This window comes from Carassius gibelio, chromosome B1 (genome assembly GCF_023724105.1).
Source record: "Carassius gibelio isolate Cgi1373 ecotype wild population from Czech Republic chromosome B1, carGib1.2-hapl.c, whole genome shotgun sequence".
NCBI classification, from domain to species: domain Eukaryota; kingdom Metazoa; phylum Chordata; class Actinopteri; order Cypriniformes; family Cyprinidae; genus Carassius; species Carassius gibelio.
Genome location: NC_068396.1, coordinates 30,195,199 through 30,213,843, shown reverse-complemented (window position 1 = coordinate 30,213,843; position 18,645 = coordinate 30,195,199). Strand labels below are relative to the sequence as shown.

Here is an 18,645-nt window from a genome sequence, read left to right as displayed (position 1 = left end):
AAAAGCATTTAAAAAAACGTGCACAACTAAACGGTTTATAATAGTGTTTATTTTTCCTATGACTTTAAACCACGGTCAAATTAAGACCCAGCAGTAAAAATAAACAGCCAGACAGTAAAAAAAAAAAAAAAAAAAAATGCCCACACAAATATAAAAGAGACTTAAAAAGAGATGGAGCAGCCTTACAAAAACGCAGACAGGATAAGAGAAAAGTTTAAAAATACCTGGCTCTAAAAACAAACCAACATTAGATTGTGAAGAAAATAAGATTTTATATATAATGTATGTGTATGTAAATTTATACACACACAAACTTATCTTAAATAGTGAAGGTAAAAGGTCAGGAAATTTTTTTTAAAACTAACACTTTTATAAAAAGCCTTCTCCGAAAGTATGAGATGTGTGATAGTTGTTGTGAGATTAGTGTCTAGAAGCTGTTTTCATGGAAAATACCCTAAACAAAAGTCACTTCTTCTTCCTGAGGAACGCTTTCGCTTCTTTCTGCAGACGTTTAATGTCCTCTTTGCCACTGTCGTCTGATTCGGGCACATAGTCAGAGTCTTCATCCACCTCCTCCTCGCTCTCATCGTTAATAAAACTGTTTTCGTAACGATCTTCATCTTCACCCTCATCATCAGCAGCTGCGGTCTTGGCTGGGTAAACAAAACAGCATGAAATGTGGTTTGAATGAAAGATTTGAGACCCGGTTTACTCCTGTATTTCACATTGACCCCTTGTGAATGTAAATACGGCTCAAGAAGAAACCTCTTGTCCAGTTGCATGGTAACAAGCTTAAATTTTTAAGATCTTCAGAGAACGATAATGCTTCTAAAACAGCTGCGAGCGTCTGTGGTCTCAGGCCTGGTTTTTATGTGGCATCTGGCACGCACTACACTGTTTTCAGCAGGAAAATAACCAAAATGGTTATGTCTTCATGAAACATTAAATACAAATCACTTATCAATGAAACCACTGGTGATTGCTAACAATCAAACGTCACAAAAGCTAAGATAATAATCATTACACTCATTCAGTCCAAAGGTAAATGATTCAGAATCTGGCATCATTGCTGCACACGGACTTGTGGCCGTTAAATATGCATGAGTTGGAAGAATAAACATATTGTTAATTCTTCATCTCAGAATGTCAAGATTATTGCATCTCAGACAACTGAAATTGTTGGTCACACTTTCAAAGCTCTTTATAAAAATTAAGATGCGATGACCATTCCAACAAACCTAGTCAATTTATCGCAAAACTCTCTTGTCTAAAAACAAATTACATTGAAAGCAGTCTGCCAAGACAACAAATTGTGGAATGTGCCACTCAATGATGTAATAGTGGGTCTGAACACCGCCTCCGCAGAAGATGATCAACAACTGATGCCACATCGCTGCCTGAGTAGCCCCGCCCACTGATTCTACATCGCTGCCTGTGTAGCCCCGCCCACTGATTCTACATCACTGCCTGTGTAGCCCCGCCCACTGATTCTACATCACTGCATGTGTAGCCCCGCCCACTGATTCTACACCGCTGCCTGTATAGCCCCGCCCACTGATTCTACATCACAGTCTGTCGAGCCCCGCCCACTGCTGTGCAGTGCCAAGTAGTGTGAAAAAAGTCTTTGCATATCCTTCCATCTGACCCAAAAATTAGAAAACAGTAGATTAACATTATTGTTAATGAAGCTGCAGAGCACATTATTGAGAACTCGGTCCTATCTTCACTTGGGATTTTCAGAACGACTGAAACTAGAAGACGATGCTGTGCTGACTATATTAGATCCGACAGCAATGTCACAACACAAATGCGGGTAACTGTTTTTATTACGTGATCACTATTGCTTTGTCTGTTATAACAGATCATTTTAAACTAAATCACAGCAGTAACCATCTGTGAAGGATGTACTGTCAAACATACACAACTGTTAGCCAATCACAGCAGTGGGCGTTTACTTCAGAGTCTACAATCAGCCACATCTATTCAAACAGAGCGTGCTGATGAGAGGGGCTAAAAACAGAACAGAAAATAGCCTGTTACTTCTAAATTATGATTTTTTTTAATGTAAAAATCTTGATTATAAGTGGACCTCAGGGAACAGTAGAAAATAATAGAAAAGGCAGTTCATGACCCCTTTAGAACATGCTGATTTTTTAAGTAAGATGTCTGGAAGCTTTCAACATGACTCACTGCTGCACTTAGATATCAGGATATCAATATTTTCCTGGGGCAAAACACCGCAAAGTTGATTGATTTCAAATAACTGTTTTAACTTAAAGGGACAGTTCACCCAAAAATGAAAATTCTGTCATTAATTACTAACCCTCATGTCATTCCGAACATTTAAGACCTTCGTTCATCATCGGACAACAAATTAAGATATTCTTGATGAATTATGACAGCTTTCTGACCCTGTTCTAGACAGCAGAGATCCTAACACGATCAAGGCTCAGAAACGAATCAATGATCTTTTGCCAGTTGACCTTTCACTTTTTAAAGAAGTATTTTTTTTGGGGGTGATTTAAAGCACTCCATTATCAAGAACTTGGTCATTTGAGATGCTAAACCTTCCAAAACACTTCAAAGTAGAGATTTATGTGTCTAATTCAAGAGCCTCACTCAGCTTTCGTGGTTTGCACCACACAATTTATTTCGAATGAAAACCTACATGCAGAAAAAAACCTGTATAATTCTGATAGTAGTCCAGAAGATGTAAAGTAAAGTGGAAAATAATGTGTTTTTGTACCTTAATTAAACTGCATAAACACAGTTCATTACACCAAATACACAAAATAATGTTTTTGTTTAGCAACGTCATATGATCCCTTTAGACTTAGAGCTCAAGATCTGAACAAACCTTTCATCTTACACCAAATATTTAACAGTGGCACACAGTTCACATTAATTCACATGTAAAAATACTCACGTGGTGATTTAGTGTGTTTGTAATCTTTCCTGTGAAGCAGATTCTTCCTGCAATATTGAGGCAAGCACAAAGAAGAAGAAGCTTTAAACAAACTCTAGAGTTACACTTAATCTAATAGACTTTTCACTTAAGGCAAGACTGGCAAATCCTTTTTTTTTTGATGCATTGGGCTATTTTGGATACTTAAAATATCTTGTGTCAGACTAATGGAAAGAAAATATTCAAAATACACAAGTGATAAATCAAATATACGAAATCCACTGTGAAAAAGCCTTTATGTCAACAAAATGAAACAAGAATTTTTAAGCCGGCTTTATCTGATGCTCAGATTTCTGCAAATTAGTGCATACTTAATATTTTCTTCCTGAGCTCCACTTACATGGTTTCTTAAAATGATGTGTTAAAGTGGACAGTCTTATGTTAATATGCTCGGAATAAGTCAGTTTTCAAAAGTTAATTATTCTGAGCAGGACGTTTTGAGTTCTGATAGTGACAGTTTTCAAAGTACAATGGATTCTCAACTCAAGAGATCCAAAAATAAAGTTCACTAAATCTGCATTTAAAAGAAGTATTGTGGTGTGGTTAAACTCGTTTGTTGTCACCTGTAGCAGTGGGTACCGTACGGACACTCAGGCCTGTCATCGTCATCATCCTCTGCCTCCTCTTCCTCATAGTCGCTGTCTGCAGGGTGACTGCACTCCTGAAAGTGGACCGGATTTTTCCTGGCGAGAGGAAAAACACAATTGCTGAGTGATATGCAATGCACGCTGAAACACAATAAGGCAAATGAATCCAATCACAAGCATTCATGCAACTTAATTACACTGCTAATCTAGTACTATTCAACAGCATTTCAGCTGTTCATTTCATCTTGTTGTTATCATTCTGTGACCCGTCATAATGCAAAATGTAAATTAAATGAGCAACAGAATGAAACTCTGAAAACTGATTTTAAAGTGCATGTAGCTTCTCTATGGCTGTGTCTAAAGGACAGTTTGGAAGGGAATGAACAAAAAAAGATGCATGGTATGCGAGTCCCAACAGAAAACCGAACCGCTCACAAATGCAAACAGTTTACAACCGAGTGTCACGCTCCACCGCTGCGTTTGGGCCAGCGCCCTCCAGCTAAAATACCAACTTTGTTTTATCTCTCAGCTCTTTTGTATTAAAAATCAACGTCAGAGAAGCAGAGGTTAGGGAAAACATCTGCATATGCCTCTGAAATAACTCGCACACTATTTCTCACAGAAGCTTTTGCCTGGGATGGTTTCATTCTTAATCCTCTTTTAGCATCTTATCTTTGAGATAACATGAGCTCCAACAAACTAATTAGCAGTGTTGATCTAGAAATATTTCCAGTTAGGTTTATGCCACTCTACTGTCTTGAGGAGTAATAGTAGTAATGTCTAAACATCGACTTGTCAAAGCAGCAAAGTTTAAAAGCAAGGTTCTTCAGTCCTGCGGTGCAGTACCTGTAGCAGGAGATGCCGTAAGGACACTGTGTCCGTCGCTGTTTTTTCACCTTACTGGTGCTTGTATTGCTCTCCGTGAGCCTTATCCTCTGCATGCATCCCAGGCTGACCTGAGAATCACTGGGATCTTCAGCTTGAGCTCCTGGTGTGACCTCAGCTCCATCACGCTCCATCAAACCGTTGCTGTTCTCTTCATCCGGGACTGATCCGACTCTACTGCTCTTGAAAGCGGTTGATTCCTCCTGTCAGGACATCCATGCACACAGTAAATACTCCGTTCTGCTTACGTTTCAGTGCAACACAATGGAGGTATTAACTGTATTCTGGCAATCATTTCTAACAGTTTTTACTTCTATTAAAAGGTATACAAATAAACAAATGTTTACAATAACAATAAATCAAACTGTACAAATATTAAAGTAAAAAAGGAAGAGGATTTATTCGATATTTTGACTATTCAAGATTTTTAATACACCCAAAATGACAATATGCCACCAGAGTGGCAGAAATGTATAAGGTAATATAAATATAAATACAAACACAAAATGTGCAAGCTTTTTACAATGTAACTTTTTTTTTTAAATACAATTAATAATATATATTTTTATACTGCCAATTTTACAAAATGACAGCAACAGCAAATTATAAAAGTCAACAGATAAAGTACAATTTATTAATGGTAATACTTAATAATAAAACATATTATTATTGATATCTATACAGAATTTATTTATTATCATTAAATATATTAATTATTATGATTATCATCATGGTTTACTATAATAATAATAATTATTATTATTATTATTATTAGCATGCGATTTATAATAATTATTAATATTATCATCATCATCATCGCATTTTACTACTTACTGATACTTCTTTTATATTGCTGTAATTTAAATAAAATTATAACAATTATAATTATACAAACATACATCAAGTAACCACAAATTAAAAAAGTGAATAATAAATAATTGATTGATATAATAATTAAATTATTTATACATGCATACAGTATAATATAATATAATATAATAAACGGTAATACACTAGGGTCAATAATCCCATATTGTGTAAAACAGCTGATTTACCTGCGGCCCAGACTCATCTTCAGAGTCACTCTTCAGTCTCTTTGCTTTCCTTTTGGGCATCTCTTCCTCCACCTCCTCTTCCTCAGATGACACCGGCTTGGCTCGAGCACGTTTGGGTGCCGCTGTCCTCTTGGGTGTAGCCACTCGTTTGGATTTTGTAGGTGTGGCCTTCACCCCTGAACTCTCACCTGCTCCAAAAGAGCCACAAAAACACTGTTATTGATGGATAATGACGATACTTGCAAGTTTTTGGTCACTATATAATTCAAAACAGACAAAGAGTAATAATCACGAGTGAAAAGTATAAGGAAAATTTTTTTAAAAATCGTGGTCTCCTGATCCAGTATGAACTCTATGATCTGTAGGAACACAATGGAGAGATAATGACCCCCGAGGGGCTCCAGATGGACCTGCAGCACTGAGAAGGTCAGAGATGACAGGTGACATGGACGTTTCGCAGACAGAGAGAACAGAACAGTTACTGTATGACTCATGAGTCAGTGTCTCCAAACATCTGTCCATCATGGTACGTGTGTGCAGATGAAGAGCACATGTGTGTGCTGTGCACCGAGCAAGAAGAGGATTGCTCAACTCTTGATTCAGTCCAAAAAGACTGTTGCAGGTGCAAAAAAAGAGCTCTCCGGCTCTGCTCACAAGGGCTTGAAAGTCCTCCCAAATGTTCACTCACACACTAAAGCATCCGTAACCCGTTTTAACTGCAGTTTCAGTCTCAGACATACTCGTGCTCAGAAACACAAGACAGACAAATACACATGATGAACAGCTGAGTCAGTAGCACACTTGCTCTTTTTCGTGAGCACATTAGCGACACATTTGCATTTCTGGAGAGCTGCGGGAGGCAGGGGAGTAACCCCGAGGATGAGGAGGACATCTGGGCCCAATCTGAACCCAGTCTGACTGCGTCGAGTCATAGGTCTGTAACTGATTTGACAAGTCGCTCTGCTTTCTCCACTTTGTTCCTCAACAACAGGCTGAGTACAGTCACCGTGATGACCGGACACTTGGCAGATGTGTGCTTTTTTTTTTTATAAGTGTGAACAGACAGAACACTGGACCTTTGGCTGAAGCCATCATCCAGTCCGGCAAGATCCGCTTCTTCTGTGGCACATCAGACTCGTCCTGTGGGCTCTTTGTGGATGCCTTGAAAACACAAGATAGAAACAGATTTGAAAATGACAATATACAGGGTATTGAGGAGTTTACAAAAATACAGAAAACGATAAAAAGAGTAGCGTATAGAAGCGAGGTGGGAATAGATAAGAAAAGTATATAGACGATGAGTACAGAAGGACAGGGAATATTATCTTACGTCTAGACAGAAAGGTATAGAAGAGTAATAAATATAATAAATATAATAAATAAATCACTTTTAAATCATATATAAAAAATGAATACATACAAAAATTATTGATGTTATAGGGGAAAAAAATTGCTTAATGTATATAAATGCTGTATTTTGAGAGTTGTAATAAATAAAGACAATAGTAGTCAGTATTTAAGTGATACAGAACAGTAGGTTATAGAGTTATATGTAAACAGACAAAGACAGGCATAGAAGAGAGAAATTAGAGCTGAAAGTAGGCTATATAGTTTTGTATAGAAAAAGTATAAAACTGAAGACATTTGAGTATTAAATATGTTTATGATTTCTGATAAGGAACTACACAGCAAACAGAGAGCAGATGATGTGAAAGGAATGAACAAATAAAAGTCAAAGCAGCAATAACAGCAGAGTGAGTCCTGCTGCTCCTGGAATAAAACGAGTAGCAAAGAACTTCCAGCAAAAAGAAACATCAGGATACAATACAATCATGCATGGGTCCGTTTGTTTAAAGGGACAGTTCACCCAAAAATGAAAATTCCTTCATCATTTAGTCACCCCCTCAAACCTGGATGAGTTTCTCTCTCCTGCTGAACACAAAATAAAGATATTTTGAAAAATGGTGGTAACCAAACAGTTGACGCTAATCATTGACTTCCAAAATACTTTTTTTCATACCATGCAAATCAATGAGAACCTGTTTAGTTACATTCTTCAAAATATCTTCTTTTGAGCTCGGCATAAGAACAAAACTCGAACAGATTTGGAACAACTTGAGTGTGACTAAAAGATGATGACAACATTTTCATTTTTGGGTTAACTATCCCTTTAAATAGGGTTTTTGTAAATATTCAGCACCACCGTTTTCAACACTGATAATAATGGTAAGAAACGTTTTTAGGGCACCAAATCAGAAAATATGTTCCAAACGATGGCAAGATATGCGATGCAGTATAATAATGTTTCCTATACTATACATTTAATGATAAAACCATCAAAAAAGGGGCAATAGTCTGGAAAAAAATTTTTTTCCAAACTGTGTTTTCTTTTTCCATACTTATCCAATCCATACTTTTTCATACTGCATAGGAAGATTTTTGTTTAATGTACAGGAACCCTCATAAGAAGTATGCAAAAACACACACACACCTCGTTTAGAGAGGAAAGAGTGTGTGGAGGATGACTCGTTCCTTTATCTTCTGTGAGTGTGGTGCACGGGGTTGTGGGCGTGCAGCTGCTGGCTTCAAGTGTGGCCGAGTCTAGAGAAGGTGCTGCTGGTCCACTCGAACACTTCTCCACCTCCATCTCCTCCTCAAACCCCTGACTGTTTCTGTGAAGAACCAACAGTGAAAATCACTGTAAATGGCCTATATCTCGCCAGTCTTTAAAACAATTCATCAACAAAAACAACAATCCCTCGTCAGCATGAGCACACCATAAAAGAAGACAGCCACCTAATAGACTGATTTCACAGATGAAACGCGTGACTTTTAAATGCATGCAAATCAGCACATTCAGAATCTGTTTGTCACGGCAGATCTTATCATGTGTTTATCATCCGAGCATCCGTTTTGAGCGTGCCTGGTGTGCTCATTATGGAGAAAGACAATAAAAGTTCTCTTTGATGTGAACCCAGCGGTCACAGATCGGTTTGAAGAGAAAAGGTCAAAATGAACAAAGTGTTTTCAATCCGAATTAGTGCCAATTTGATTTCATATTGACTTAAAAAAAAATGCATTCAACGGCATTATATTAACCCTTTCCTTAAAGAAGTAAAATAAATAGAGAGGTTGCTGCAAATCATTGCACGCCTGCATAGCCAAACAGAGGGAGCTCTGTAGTTGTTGAATGATGAATGAATGCCTGCGAGTGACCGGCTGAATCACCTCAGGGTTTGATCATCTTCTTTGACATGCACTCTGTAGATGTATTTCCCAGGCATGAGAGAGAAGATGTCGCCCTCCTTTAGGCAATGCCACTGGTCCTTCTCCAGCGGCTGAGGCGCAGCCACAATGTTCGTCTGAATAAAACATGGGTTCAGGTGCGTCTAGAGGATAGCAAGGAGAGGAATACTGGTCAATCACATGCAAATGAGAAGCCTTTTTGCATATGTCTTTTACATACAGGCATAATCAGAATTACTTTGCCACCTTGTGTCGAAAGAGACAACGAGGAGAGGAAGGAATCAGGCAGGATTTGTCTCCTGTATGAGTGCAATGTTTGAATATTTCTGATGCATGTGCACAAATGCTAAGCCATGGCTTCGACAACAATTACTTTCAACAAATTTGAGCCAGTGTTTTTTTTTTTTTTTTATAAGTATTTTTATTATTATAAGTTTTATTAATTTTTCTTTTGCCACTTTTGAGTATTTGCTATACTTGTTAGCTTTAAACTTTTTGTATTGCAAGTACAACTCGAATTTCTTTTTAAAATGCATTTATTTTTTTACTTTTTCCCCATTATATTTTATGTTAATTTCAGATGCATTTTAATTAACAAAAGCAATGTACTAGTTTTAGTTAACAATAACAACACAAATTTAAGCTTGTGGAGCTAGAAAAAAAGTAATGAATTATCTCAGTTAGGTATCAATAATCTGAATATTCATGAGAATCATGAATCAAGGGCTTGTTATATAATCAGAGCCGAAAGATCAATGGAGGCGGACATTACCCAAATGCAATCATCACTGCTATGACAGCATGACTAACAGACAATAACAACACATATAATTAAGAGAGACAGCTGCTCAAGAGAGAAAGATGCTTTTGATGTCTTCTTAACATCAAAGGGTGAGTGCCACTTTTATTCGACAGAAGAGTATAAAATGACAAAACCACAATCATGACTCTCAGCCCACATCAGATGACTAACAAAAACCTACAGGCTTCAGACGCAGCTGGCCATTCAGGTTCTCAAGGACGCCGTGGTTTCTGGACACTCTCTTATCATTCACCTGGCGGAGGACAAAGACAAAGTGAATTGACGCTTTATCTGAAAATGTATGAATGTTTCTGTTGAATGGTGCAAAACTTTAAAAGTTTGGGTTCTCTAAGATTTTTTTTACTTTTATTCAAGTATGCATTCAGCTGATCAAAAGTGACAATGAAGAGATTTCTAAGATTACAAAACATTTCTACACTTGAATATAAATTCTGTTCTTTTGAACCTTCTACTCGTCAAAATATCCTGAAAAGAAAAATGTCATAATTTCCACACAAAATTTATTTATTTTTTAAATTAAATTAGCACAACTGTTTTGAATATTGATAATTATAAGAAATGTTTCTCAAGCAGCAAATCAGCATATTAGAGTGATTTCTGAAGGATCATGTGACACTGAAGACTGGAGTAATGATGCTGAAAATTCAGCTTTGCATCACAGGAATAAATTATATTTTAAAATATATTAAAATATAAAACATACATTTTGAATTGTAATAATATGTCACAATATTATTAGTATTTTATGATTTTTTTATTATTTAATTTGCTGTCACTAAAATACTTATTTGAAAAACATTTTGAAAAATCTTATCCACTTCAAATCTCTGAACAGTAGTGTATGTACTGCTATATGAAGAAAATTCAGTGTCACTTCCAATCATAAGTGTTCAATGGCACCCACCGCTATCATAAACATTGTTTGCTGAGTGAGTGTCAGCTCAGTGTCATTCATTGTGTAGCAGAACATTACAGTGACACCATGAGGTCACTTCACTGTGATCTGGGTGATTTAAAGACCTCATGATATGAAACGACTCCAGCTTTCTGTTTTGTCTTCTTGGCATATTTTCTTATGAAACCGGAAGCTGGCGTAAGATAAACAAGATTTCTTGAGAAACAAGAGTTTTTTGCAAGATAAAGATTTTTTATGTATTTATTTATATGCCAAAGGCTCTGTATGACTTTATTGGGTCTTAAAAATAAATTGTCTATGCTTTATTGTAAATTCATAGACCCTTCTATGAGATATTTCACCTCAGTACGTCACCCATTTCTAACCCTCCGACATAAGAGTTTGGGTGCCATCTTGAGGGCTTTGATTGTCATTGCTCAATGATAAATGCCTCATGCACGAAACTGAAAGTAACACATTTGTCTTGTATGTTCTGCATTAAATCAACAGGAAGAAAACATTCAATATGCCAAAACATATATCTATATGAACTCAATGCACATGATGGAAAAACATGCAGTTTTAACATACAGCCAGTCTACTTTATTTGGGCAATTCCTCCATGACTATTTACCATTGAAAATGCATTTCTATGAAAGTGCACAGCAGACTTAGCTCAAGTTCAGCCACTTAAATAATCATCAGTTAATTATAACTCAAGAATTTGGACAATGGAAAGCGCATTAGCATGCAATTTAATATATATTTAAGAAATGTTAGTTTAAAAAAAACACACTACATAGTACTAATAGTCCACTTACCCCTAGAAAGGGTCCTCTCCCCAGGACAGTTTCTCCCTGGGGCAGCTCTATAGGACTGCCACCGTCCACCTGCTCCAGCTCAAAGCCTGGCATCTGTGCAGAAGAATTAAAGTTCACTGTAACTAACTATAAAGTGCTGATTTGGGCTCGCATGCGCTGCTATTTTAAAACTTTCTCAGTACAGACTCTCCTATTATTACTTGAAATGACTTACTATTTAATTGGGCTCCGAAGACGAACTCGTTACAGTCAACCTTTCGCTGCTTTGTGAACATGAAAAACGTTGAAGAAGCTGACTGCGCTGACTGAACGAGATGTGGAACAAGAAACGAATAATAACTTTCGGACTTCCGGTGACCCCCGCGACGAGCATGCGCTGTAAAAACACACGCGTGGGACCCTTTCTAAACGTTAACCACAACGGTGCACAAATTTAGGACACGAATACTTAAAACTGTAACCTATAACGCAAATTCTAAACTACTAATGCGGAATTAAAACTCAAATTTCAAATTTCCGCTGGAGAAACGCGCATGCGCAGTGGGAACGGGGCGAGGTTTGTCTTGTGAGGTTTCCGGTGTAAACAAACGCAGACATTTAAATCCTCCGCTGTCAGAGAGACGCCTCCGTTGGTATGTGTCTGTACAAATACAAATATTTAAATTTTTTATAAATATCATTCATTTGTCTTACAGAAAATAGTTATATAGATGTGACCGTTTCGTATTTGTTTTTAAAATCGGTTTTAGACACTGTTAGACAGATTTACTTGGAGGCTTTTTCCACGAACGGATACTGCGATCGTTCAATTACATGTATTTATGTCAAAATCTGAAATCTGAGGGTGCAAAAAAATTTAAATACTAAGAAAATCACCGTTAAAATGTCCAAATGAAGTTTTTAGCAATGCATATTACTAATAAACAAGTGTATTGTTGGCTACTGCTACAAATATACTTGGGCTAAGTTACTTATTACTGGTTTTGTGGTCCAGGGTCACTATGTATCTGTTATACAAATAACTGGTGTTGGACTAAATGAAACTGTTCTAGGAAACTGTTCTAGGACGCTGAGAGATGCAGAATGTCTGTAAAAGGAGCAACAGCGCAATCTTCAGCCGAGATAGAGCATCCAACTTGATCCCTGGTGACCAGGATCCACTTCAGCAGAACTTTACAGAGACCCTTCCTACAGAGATGAGTGTTAAGATCTTCAGTGAGCTGGACGTCAGGAGTTTGTGCCGGGCCTCGCTCACCTGCAGACTCTGGAATGATATAATCGAGGGCAGCGATCAGCTGTGGAGGAGCCACTGTCTTACAGTGCTGGCTATCTGCCAAAGGGATGTGGATGGGGACAAGCTTGCTGGGTGTTCATGGAAGGTTATTGCTGTTATCTGCTGTATTTTGTTCTTATCGCTGCTGGTTGTTTCTTATTCACCTTTCTTTTTTTTCTTTTTTTGTTCCAGGTTACTCTTGTGCGTAACTACAGGAAAGGCTGTGTAAAGCGGAGGTGGCTGAAGGGCCGATACAGTAACATCCGCTCTGCTGACGAAATCCCGCCTAACAGCATGTGTCCACTGGACGTGGAGACATGGGGAGAGATACTAGAGGCAGAACTAGATAGATAGAGCAGAGAGAGGCTTTTGGGATCCTGCCAACGGACTGAAATATATCAGCTGCGTCTACAATGGAAGCACTAAGACTGAAACATTTGCTGGGCAAATAATTTTATAATCGGTATTGCAAAAAAGCACAAAGAGTGTGGCGGCCAGAATACATGATAATGTGGCTTTTGTTAGCAAACATTTTAGTTGTATTACCTTAATTTTGCTTGAGACTGTTATGGAAAATAAGATTTTATAGGTTTCATATGATGGAATCATTTTATAGATGGATGTTTTCTTCCCTCTTTTTGTATAGATCAACAAAACTGTGCACATTTGGATTTAAGTATTGATTTTTGTTAATTTATTTGATTTTTAGAGTCACTGCCAAAAAGTGTTTTGCCTTAAATCATGCAACTAATATTATATCAAAGCTAATATATATTAATGAATATTATGTGTCCTAATGCTATACTTCCCTCTTCAGTGCTGGCCTCTTCATCCATTTCTGCTGCTATCTGTAATATGCAAATATCTTTATAATCACAGAATCATTTAAAACAATATAGAAAAATTTTTACATTAAAAAACACAGTTTTTGCAGTGTAAGATTCATACATAACAGCATTCATATAGAAACCAGTATGTATGAACCAGCACTGTGGAAATGAAAAGCCTATTTCATTTTTTAAAATGAAACAATACAGTGTCTTATCTCCGCATACCGAATTACAGTCAGAACTGTAGGTGAAGAGAGAAAGGGAGAAAAAAGTGAATCCAGACCGAAACATGAGCTGAGATATTTGAGATGAAAAGAGATATTTTAAACAATATGTAGTTGAAGGTGGAGTTAGACACATCCAATGTAGCAAAATGCAAAACAACAACAACAAAAACTAATTTTCTCATCCATTCACTGCAAATGATCCACTGGTGAGCAAGTGATGTAATGCTAAATTTCTCCAAATTTGTCCTAATAAAGAAACAAACTCTTATACATCTTGGATTGGCCTGAGAGTGAGTACATTTTCAGAAACATTAATTTTTTTGCGTTAACTATTCCTTATGAACTCATAATGGAGGAATCTGTGGGATAAAACTATTATGAATGTTAAATGAGAATATAACTTGCATCTACTTATCTGATTAATCAAATTATGTATATTCCTCTTCATATTTAAAATGGCATAAATGTAATTTTAAATGCCACTATTATTGGTCTGACTCTCCATTAAAAATCTACACACATACTGTTTTAATTAGGACTATTGTTTTTATATAACTACTACTGTTTGGTGAAAAGCTTTCTGGAAAGACAAAAATCACGTAAACGTATGTACCTCTTCAAAAAACAGCCTATTAAAAATGGGTTTATAAATAATTTAGTTAATTATATGAATGATTTATTAACATTTCAAGCTCACTAAACACGTAAAAGCAGTGTTTTGCGTTTAGTACATTTAAAAATGTATTTTTTCCCCTGCATTATAAAAATGGCCCAGTAGCTACTGCATGCGGTAGCATTAGAGAAGCACCACGAGTCTTCAGTTTCAGCACTTTGGACAGGGACTGTTTTTAATCGCGAGGATAACAGAGATGGACGCAAACACAGTGGGGTTAGGATCTAAATCTAATGCTTAATAAACTATTTACACTATTTTTGTATCATACATTACAACACACATGACTAAAATACATAAACAAACAATAGAGAGTAGAAGTGCCTGTTTTAGTGTGCGATAGCCAGCCAGCGCGAGACTAATTGCCATTAGTGCATGATATTATATGAGCCAAATTTATCCATATGCAAAAGCATCGATTTATGCTGCTTGGCTAAAATGGGTGTGATGGCTTGTGTAGACGTCACAGCATCTCTCAACAGCTTCCTGGGACCATCCGTCATCCCGTTAATGCCGGGGAGCCCTGGAAATACATCGACCTCCGTTATCTCGCAACCATGACCGACGTTCCGGCGATAATAAACATCGCGATTTCCTTGAAAATCCAACCCAATGACGGACCCGTGTTTTATAAAGTGGACGGGACGAGGTTCGGCCAGAGCAGGACAATCAAATTGCTAACAGGATCGAAATACAAAATCGAGGTGATCGTGAAGCCGGGTAGCGCGGAGGCCACGTAAGTCGAATAGCTGATCCTGTTTATATGCTTCTGATATTAAACGTGGTTGCAAAATAGCTATTAGCACTCGATGTTTTTCGCAATCCTGAGGTAGAAAGGTGCACATACGATAAATATATCGTATATGTGATGCAGCATTGCTAATAGACTGCTGCATGTTAACATAAGGCGATTCTTTATTTGCGCAGTAGCCTGCGTTATTTAGAAACACTGTAAAACTGAGCAATGGGGATGTGTTACGAGTGCACGAGCCTTCAATGTTTAATCGACAGAAGGAATTTCAGATGCGTGTCAATTAAGCTAAACAGGCAGATAGGCTGACGCTTGTTTGAATGGGATTTCAGCACAATGGGAATCGGCGGAAAGAGCTTCCCTTTGGAGCAGCAGTCCAAAGATGAGGAGCAGATCGTCTACAATGGCTCCTACGACACTGAGGGAGTGCCACACACCAAGAGCGGGGACAGACAACCTGTGCAGGTCTTCATAGAGGTAACACAGCCCAGCCGGGACTCGGGATAGAATAGAATAAAATAGAATTCATCGTGAAGTGGTGTGGAATTGCGAGATGCTAAATTGTTCGTACTGAGGATTAGGGCTTCGAGGCTAAACTCAGGCTAGGCATTAGATTTAATTTGTAACTGGTGCCGCATTTTTTTAGCTATGGACCTAACGATGCTGCATATTACTGAGAAGGTTTTGCTTCAGTTACTTTGCATGATTTGTGATCTGCACCTGCAGACAGATGATAAAACAGGCAATCAGATTCTAGTTTTAAAGTCATATCTGTCAGATTGTCACAGATTGGGGGATGGGCTCTTTGACCTGGACCAATAAGAAACCAACACCACATAGCAACCTCATATAAACATCATGGCATCTACCAGGGCTCTAGAAATCATGTCGAATCATGACCCCCCCCCCCCCCCCCCATTATTTTAACTAATCAAAATAATTTAACCAATTTCAACTTCATTTTTTATTGTCAGATTGATTATATTTTAAAATGTAAGACAGTAACTGAACTTAAGTTGTAGAGTAGGTTAAAATTGTAAGTGGAGATTTGTTTTTTTAGAAAAATTACAAAATGTAGTTTATTGATAGATTACTTTACTAAATTCTATTTTCTAAAAGTCAAGAATGTTGACTAAATAAAACATATTTTATTAAACACAAGCATTTTATTATGTCAAGAAATGGAGTTTGCACGATTAAAAAAAGTGCACACTTTTTGTAGGATTTACTTTTGGTGAAACAGTTTGCACTGAATACAAAAGATTACAAAGAAATGGCAAGCAATTAAACATGAATTAAACTTGACAATTTTTAAGAAAATTAAATGTTAATTTTTTTGTACTGCAATAATGTTTCATTTAAAACTTCAAAAAAATATTTGTAAAGTGCAAGTGCAACCTGTGATACATAAAATAACTGTAAATCTGAAAAAAAAAATAATAATAACTGCATAAACTACAATCTAAATCTATGTCAGGTTGCTGTAAATTTTTAAATGGATGGTTAACGAGTAACATATCATGTTTTTATCTTTTTTACTGTGTCAAAGCATTGTGTTGATTTTGTACGGTTACACAAGCACCACCCCTCTGTAACTAAAGACAAATCAGTCAGCCAGCTGATTGAGTATACAAAAAGAACTGAGATGTAAAATGTTTCTAAGCTTCCATCTTCTGTTTGTTGCCAGTTCAAAGATGCCGGCATGTTTGAAACCGTATGGCAAGTGAAATACTACAACTACTACAAGAGAGAGCACTGCCAGTTCGGCAACAGCTTCAACTGCATCGAGTACGAGGCCAAGCCCAACGAGACCCGCAGCCTCATGTGGATAAACAAAGAGGTCTTCCTGTAAAACACAAGCGGAGCAGCAGCAACAGACCTGCACAATATGTCCTGTAACCATCATGGGGCCGCTGTGTGCGAGATAGATGACTGCAAAGTGCTCAAGTGAAGTAAGATGTGACTAAGGCTCCAAACAAGTGATGTGTCCCTTCCTTCTGTATCTCATCTAAACTGGTGAAACTTTGAAATAATTTGGCTGAAAGTCTCCATGGGAAAGGTTATTTGAATGAGACCGAATTCACAGCTCTCTCTTGGTCATTTGCACAGCACATATCAGCTCTATTATGGTTACAAATACACCGAGACCATCTTTCATCAAGACTCAGATGAGAAATCTGCAATGCAGGCCTGTATTTACCCCAGCGGTTTGCTGTTTTGGAGACAGGCAGTGCTCCACAATGCTTGCTCAGAAAGGTGCTGTATGAACATATACAGGCTATACATGATACTCTATTATATGTATATTATAATATTATATGAGTAAAGACCACTAAGTTAATAATGTGGTCTTTTGGGACCAGCGTAAAATAATTATTTACTTGTGAGAGCGTGTTTGAAACTGTTTATGATACTATTATGTGAATGGATGTTTAATAATTTCCTATTTTGTGTTGTTCACTGCTTATATATGTTGCCTATTTTTCACAGAAGCATTAGTTAACTGGAGTTAATCAGAAATGCAGTTGCTTAATTCTTTGCCTATTTTTACTCATATTCTGATTATTTGTTCGGTTGTTTGTTGCTGAATATCAATCTTGATTTTTTTGTGTGTGTATGTGTGACATGGAGACAAACTTTTGACCTTTTGTAAGAATATAAACAATCTTGTTGTTTTTAAAAATACATTTTGGTTTAAGATAATAATACCAGCCAATAAAAGAGCAAAAGAAAAAGGAAAGTACAAAATATGAAAATAATGCATGGTGGTTATTTTTTGCTTAGTATATTGATATAAATTAGTAACTTTATAGTTATTGATAACTAGATTACTTATCTTTTAAAAGCATGTTTATAGACACACAACTGGAACACTTTAAAATGAAAATACCTGCATATTTAGTCACCACAAAAGCAGGCCTCACAATAAAACCCTCCAATACAGATGATAACAAACAATAAAATCAGGAACATAAACATGATTTAAAAAGTGAAAAATATTAGATATTAAGCTGTACATGAAAAACAAAAATGCATTTATGTTTTAAGCCATAATCATATTTATTACAAATAACAAAAATATTTTATATTTTTAATTTTATTTAGGAATGTAATATATATCATTATAATATAGATATTAAGCTGCTCATGTAAAACATTTTAAAAAATGTATACAGTGTGTTGTATTTAACCATAATGATTTATTATAAATCACAACTATTTTATACTTTTATTTTTATTTAGAAATGGTCTAAAAAGTCTTTAAAAAAGAAGGCCTTACGATAAAAGCCCTTTAGGACATAGATGAATCAAGAAAATAAAGGAAAAGATCATTAGATATAAGCTTCTTATGTAAAACATTGCTAAAAAATTATATGTGTTGTATTTAGCCATAATTCTAATCATGTGTATAACAAATCACAAGTATTTTATACTTTTAATTTTATTTAGGAAAAGCTTATATATATATACATACAAAAGCAGGCCTGACAATAAAAGCCCTTTAAGAAAGATGAATCAAGAAAATAAATAAAACAATTTTAAACGGGGAAAAATCATTATATATTAAATTGTTCATGTGAAACATTTCGAGAAAACGTATATATTTATTCCAA

General features: G+C 36.4%; 3 protein-coding genes across 4 annotated transcripts; 2 read left to right on the top strand and 1 right to left on the bottom strand.

The window, feature by feature from the left end:
- Positions 1-31: 31 nt before the first annotated feature.
- On the bottom strand, positions 32-11,685 carry aplf (aprataxin and PNKP like factor). Its single transcript, XM_052545928.1, has 11 exons — positions 11,492-11,685; positions 11,278-11,370; positions 9,722-9,793; positions 8,721-8,881; positions 7,984-8,164; positions 6,569-6,653; positions 5,493-5,680; positions 4,399-4,640; positions 3,529-3,648; positions 2,927-2,973; positions 32-653 (listed from the first exon to the last, which is right to left on the bottom strand). Exons 2-11 carry the CDS (start codon positions 11,368-11,370, stop codon positions 466-468), a joined length of 1,377 nt encoding a protein of 458 aa, XP_052401888.1. The 5' UTR covers positions 11,492-11,685; the 3' UTR covers positions 32-465.
- A 129-nt stretch (positions 11,686-11,814) lies between these two features.
- LOC127949027 (F-box only protein 48) lies at positions 11,815-13,884 on the top strand. 2 transcript variants are annotated; one of them, XM_052545942.1, is made up of 3 exons: positions 11,815-11,909; positions 12,343-12,656; positions 12,743-13,884. In XM_052545942.1, exons 2-3 carry the CDS (start codon positions 12,354-12,356, stop codon positions 12,902-12,904), a joined length of 465 nt encoding a protein of 154 aa, XP_052401902.1. In that variant the 5' UTR covers positions 11,815-11,909; positions 12,343-12,353; the 3' UTR covers positions 12,905-13,884. The 2 variants fall into 2 exon arrangements, with proteins under 2 accessions (XP_052401902.1, XP_052401903.1); XM_052545943.1 differs by having other exon boundaries at positions 11,839-11,909; positions 12,330-12,656.
- A 798-nt stretch (positions 13,885-14,682) lies between these two features.
- cnrip1a (cannabinoid receptor interacting protein 1a) lies at positions 14,683-17,779 on the top strand. Its single transcript, XM_052545940.1, has 3 exons — positions 14,683-15,016; positions 15,364-15,508; positions 16,719-17,779. The coding sequence occupies exons 1-3, from the start codon at positions 14,838-14,840 to the stop codon at positions 16,881-16,883; spliced, it is 489 nt and encodes a 162-aa protein (XP_052401900.1). The 5' UTR covers positions 14,683-14,837; the 3' UTR covers positions 16,884-17,779.
- The last annotated feature ends 866 nt before the right edge of the window (positions 17,780-18,645 follow it).

Excerpts from the sequence above, each read along its gene's own strand:
- aplf (XM_052545928.1), bottom strand. The coding sequence starts at position 11,370 with ATGCCAGGCTTTGAGCTGGAGCAGGTGGACGGTGGCAGTCCTATAGAG. Across the intron at positions 9,794-11,277 it reads GGAGAGGACCCTTTCTAGGG|GTGAATGATAAGAGAGTGTC; the intron begins GTAAGTGGACTA and ends GTCCTCCGCCAG. Across the intron at positions 8,165-8,720 it reads GAAGATGATCAAACCCTGAG|AAACAGTCAGGGGTTTGAGG; the intron begins GTGATTCAGCCG and ends GGTTCTTCACAG.
- LOC127949027 (XM_052545942.1), top strand. The coding sequence starts at position 12,354 with ATGCAGAATGTCTGTAAAAGGAGCAACAGCGCAATCTTCAGCCGAGAT. Across the intron at positions 12,657-12,742 it reads TTGCTGGGTGTTCATGGAAG|GTTACTCTTGTGCGTAACTA; the intron begins GTTATTGCTGTT and ends TTTTTGTTCCAG.
- cnrip1a (XM_052545940.1), top strand. The coding sequence starts at position 14,838 with ATGACCGACGTTCCGGCGATAATAAACATCGCGATTTCCTTGAAAATC. Across the intron at positions 15,017-15,363 it reads CCGGGTAGCGCGGAGGCCAC|CACAATGGGAATCGGCGGAA; the intron begins GTAAGTCGAATA and ends ATGGGATTTCAG. Across the intron at positions 15,509-16,718 it reads CTGTGCAGGTCTTCATAGAG|TTCAAAGATGCCGGCATGTT; the intron begins GTAACACAGCCC and ends GTTTGTTGCCAG.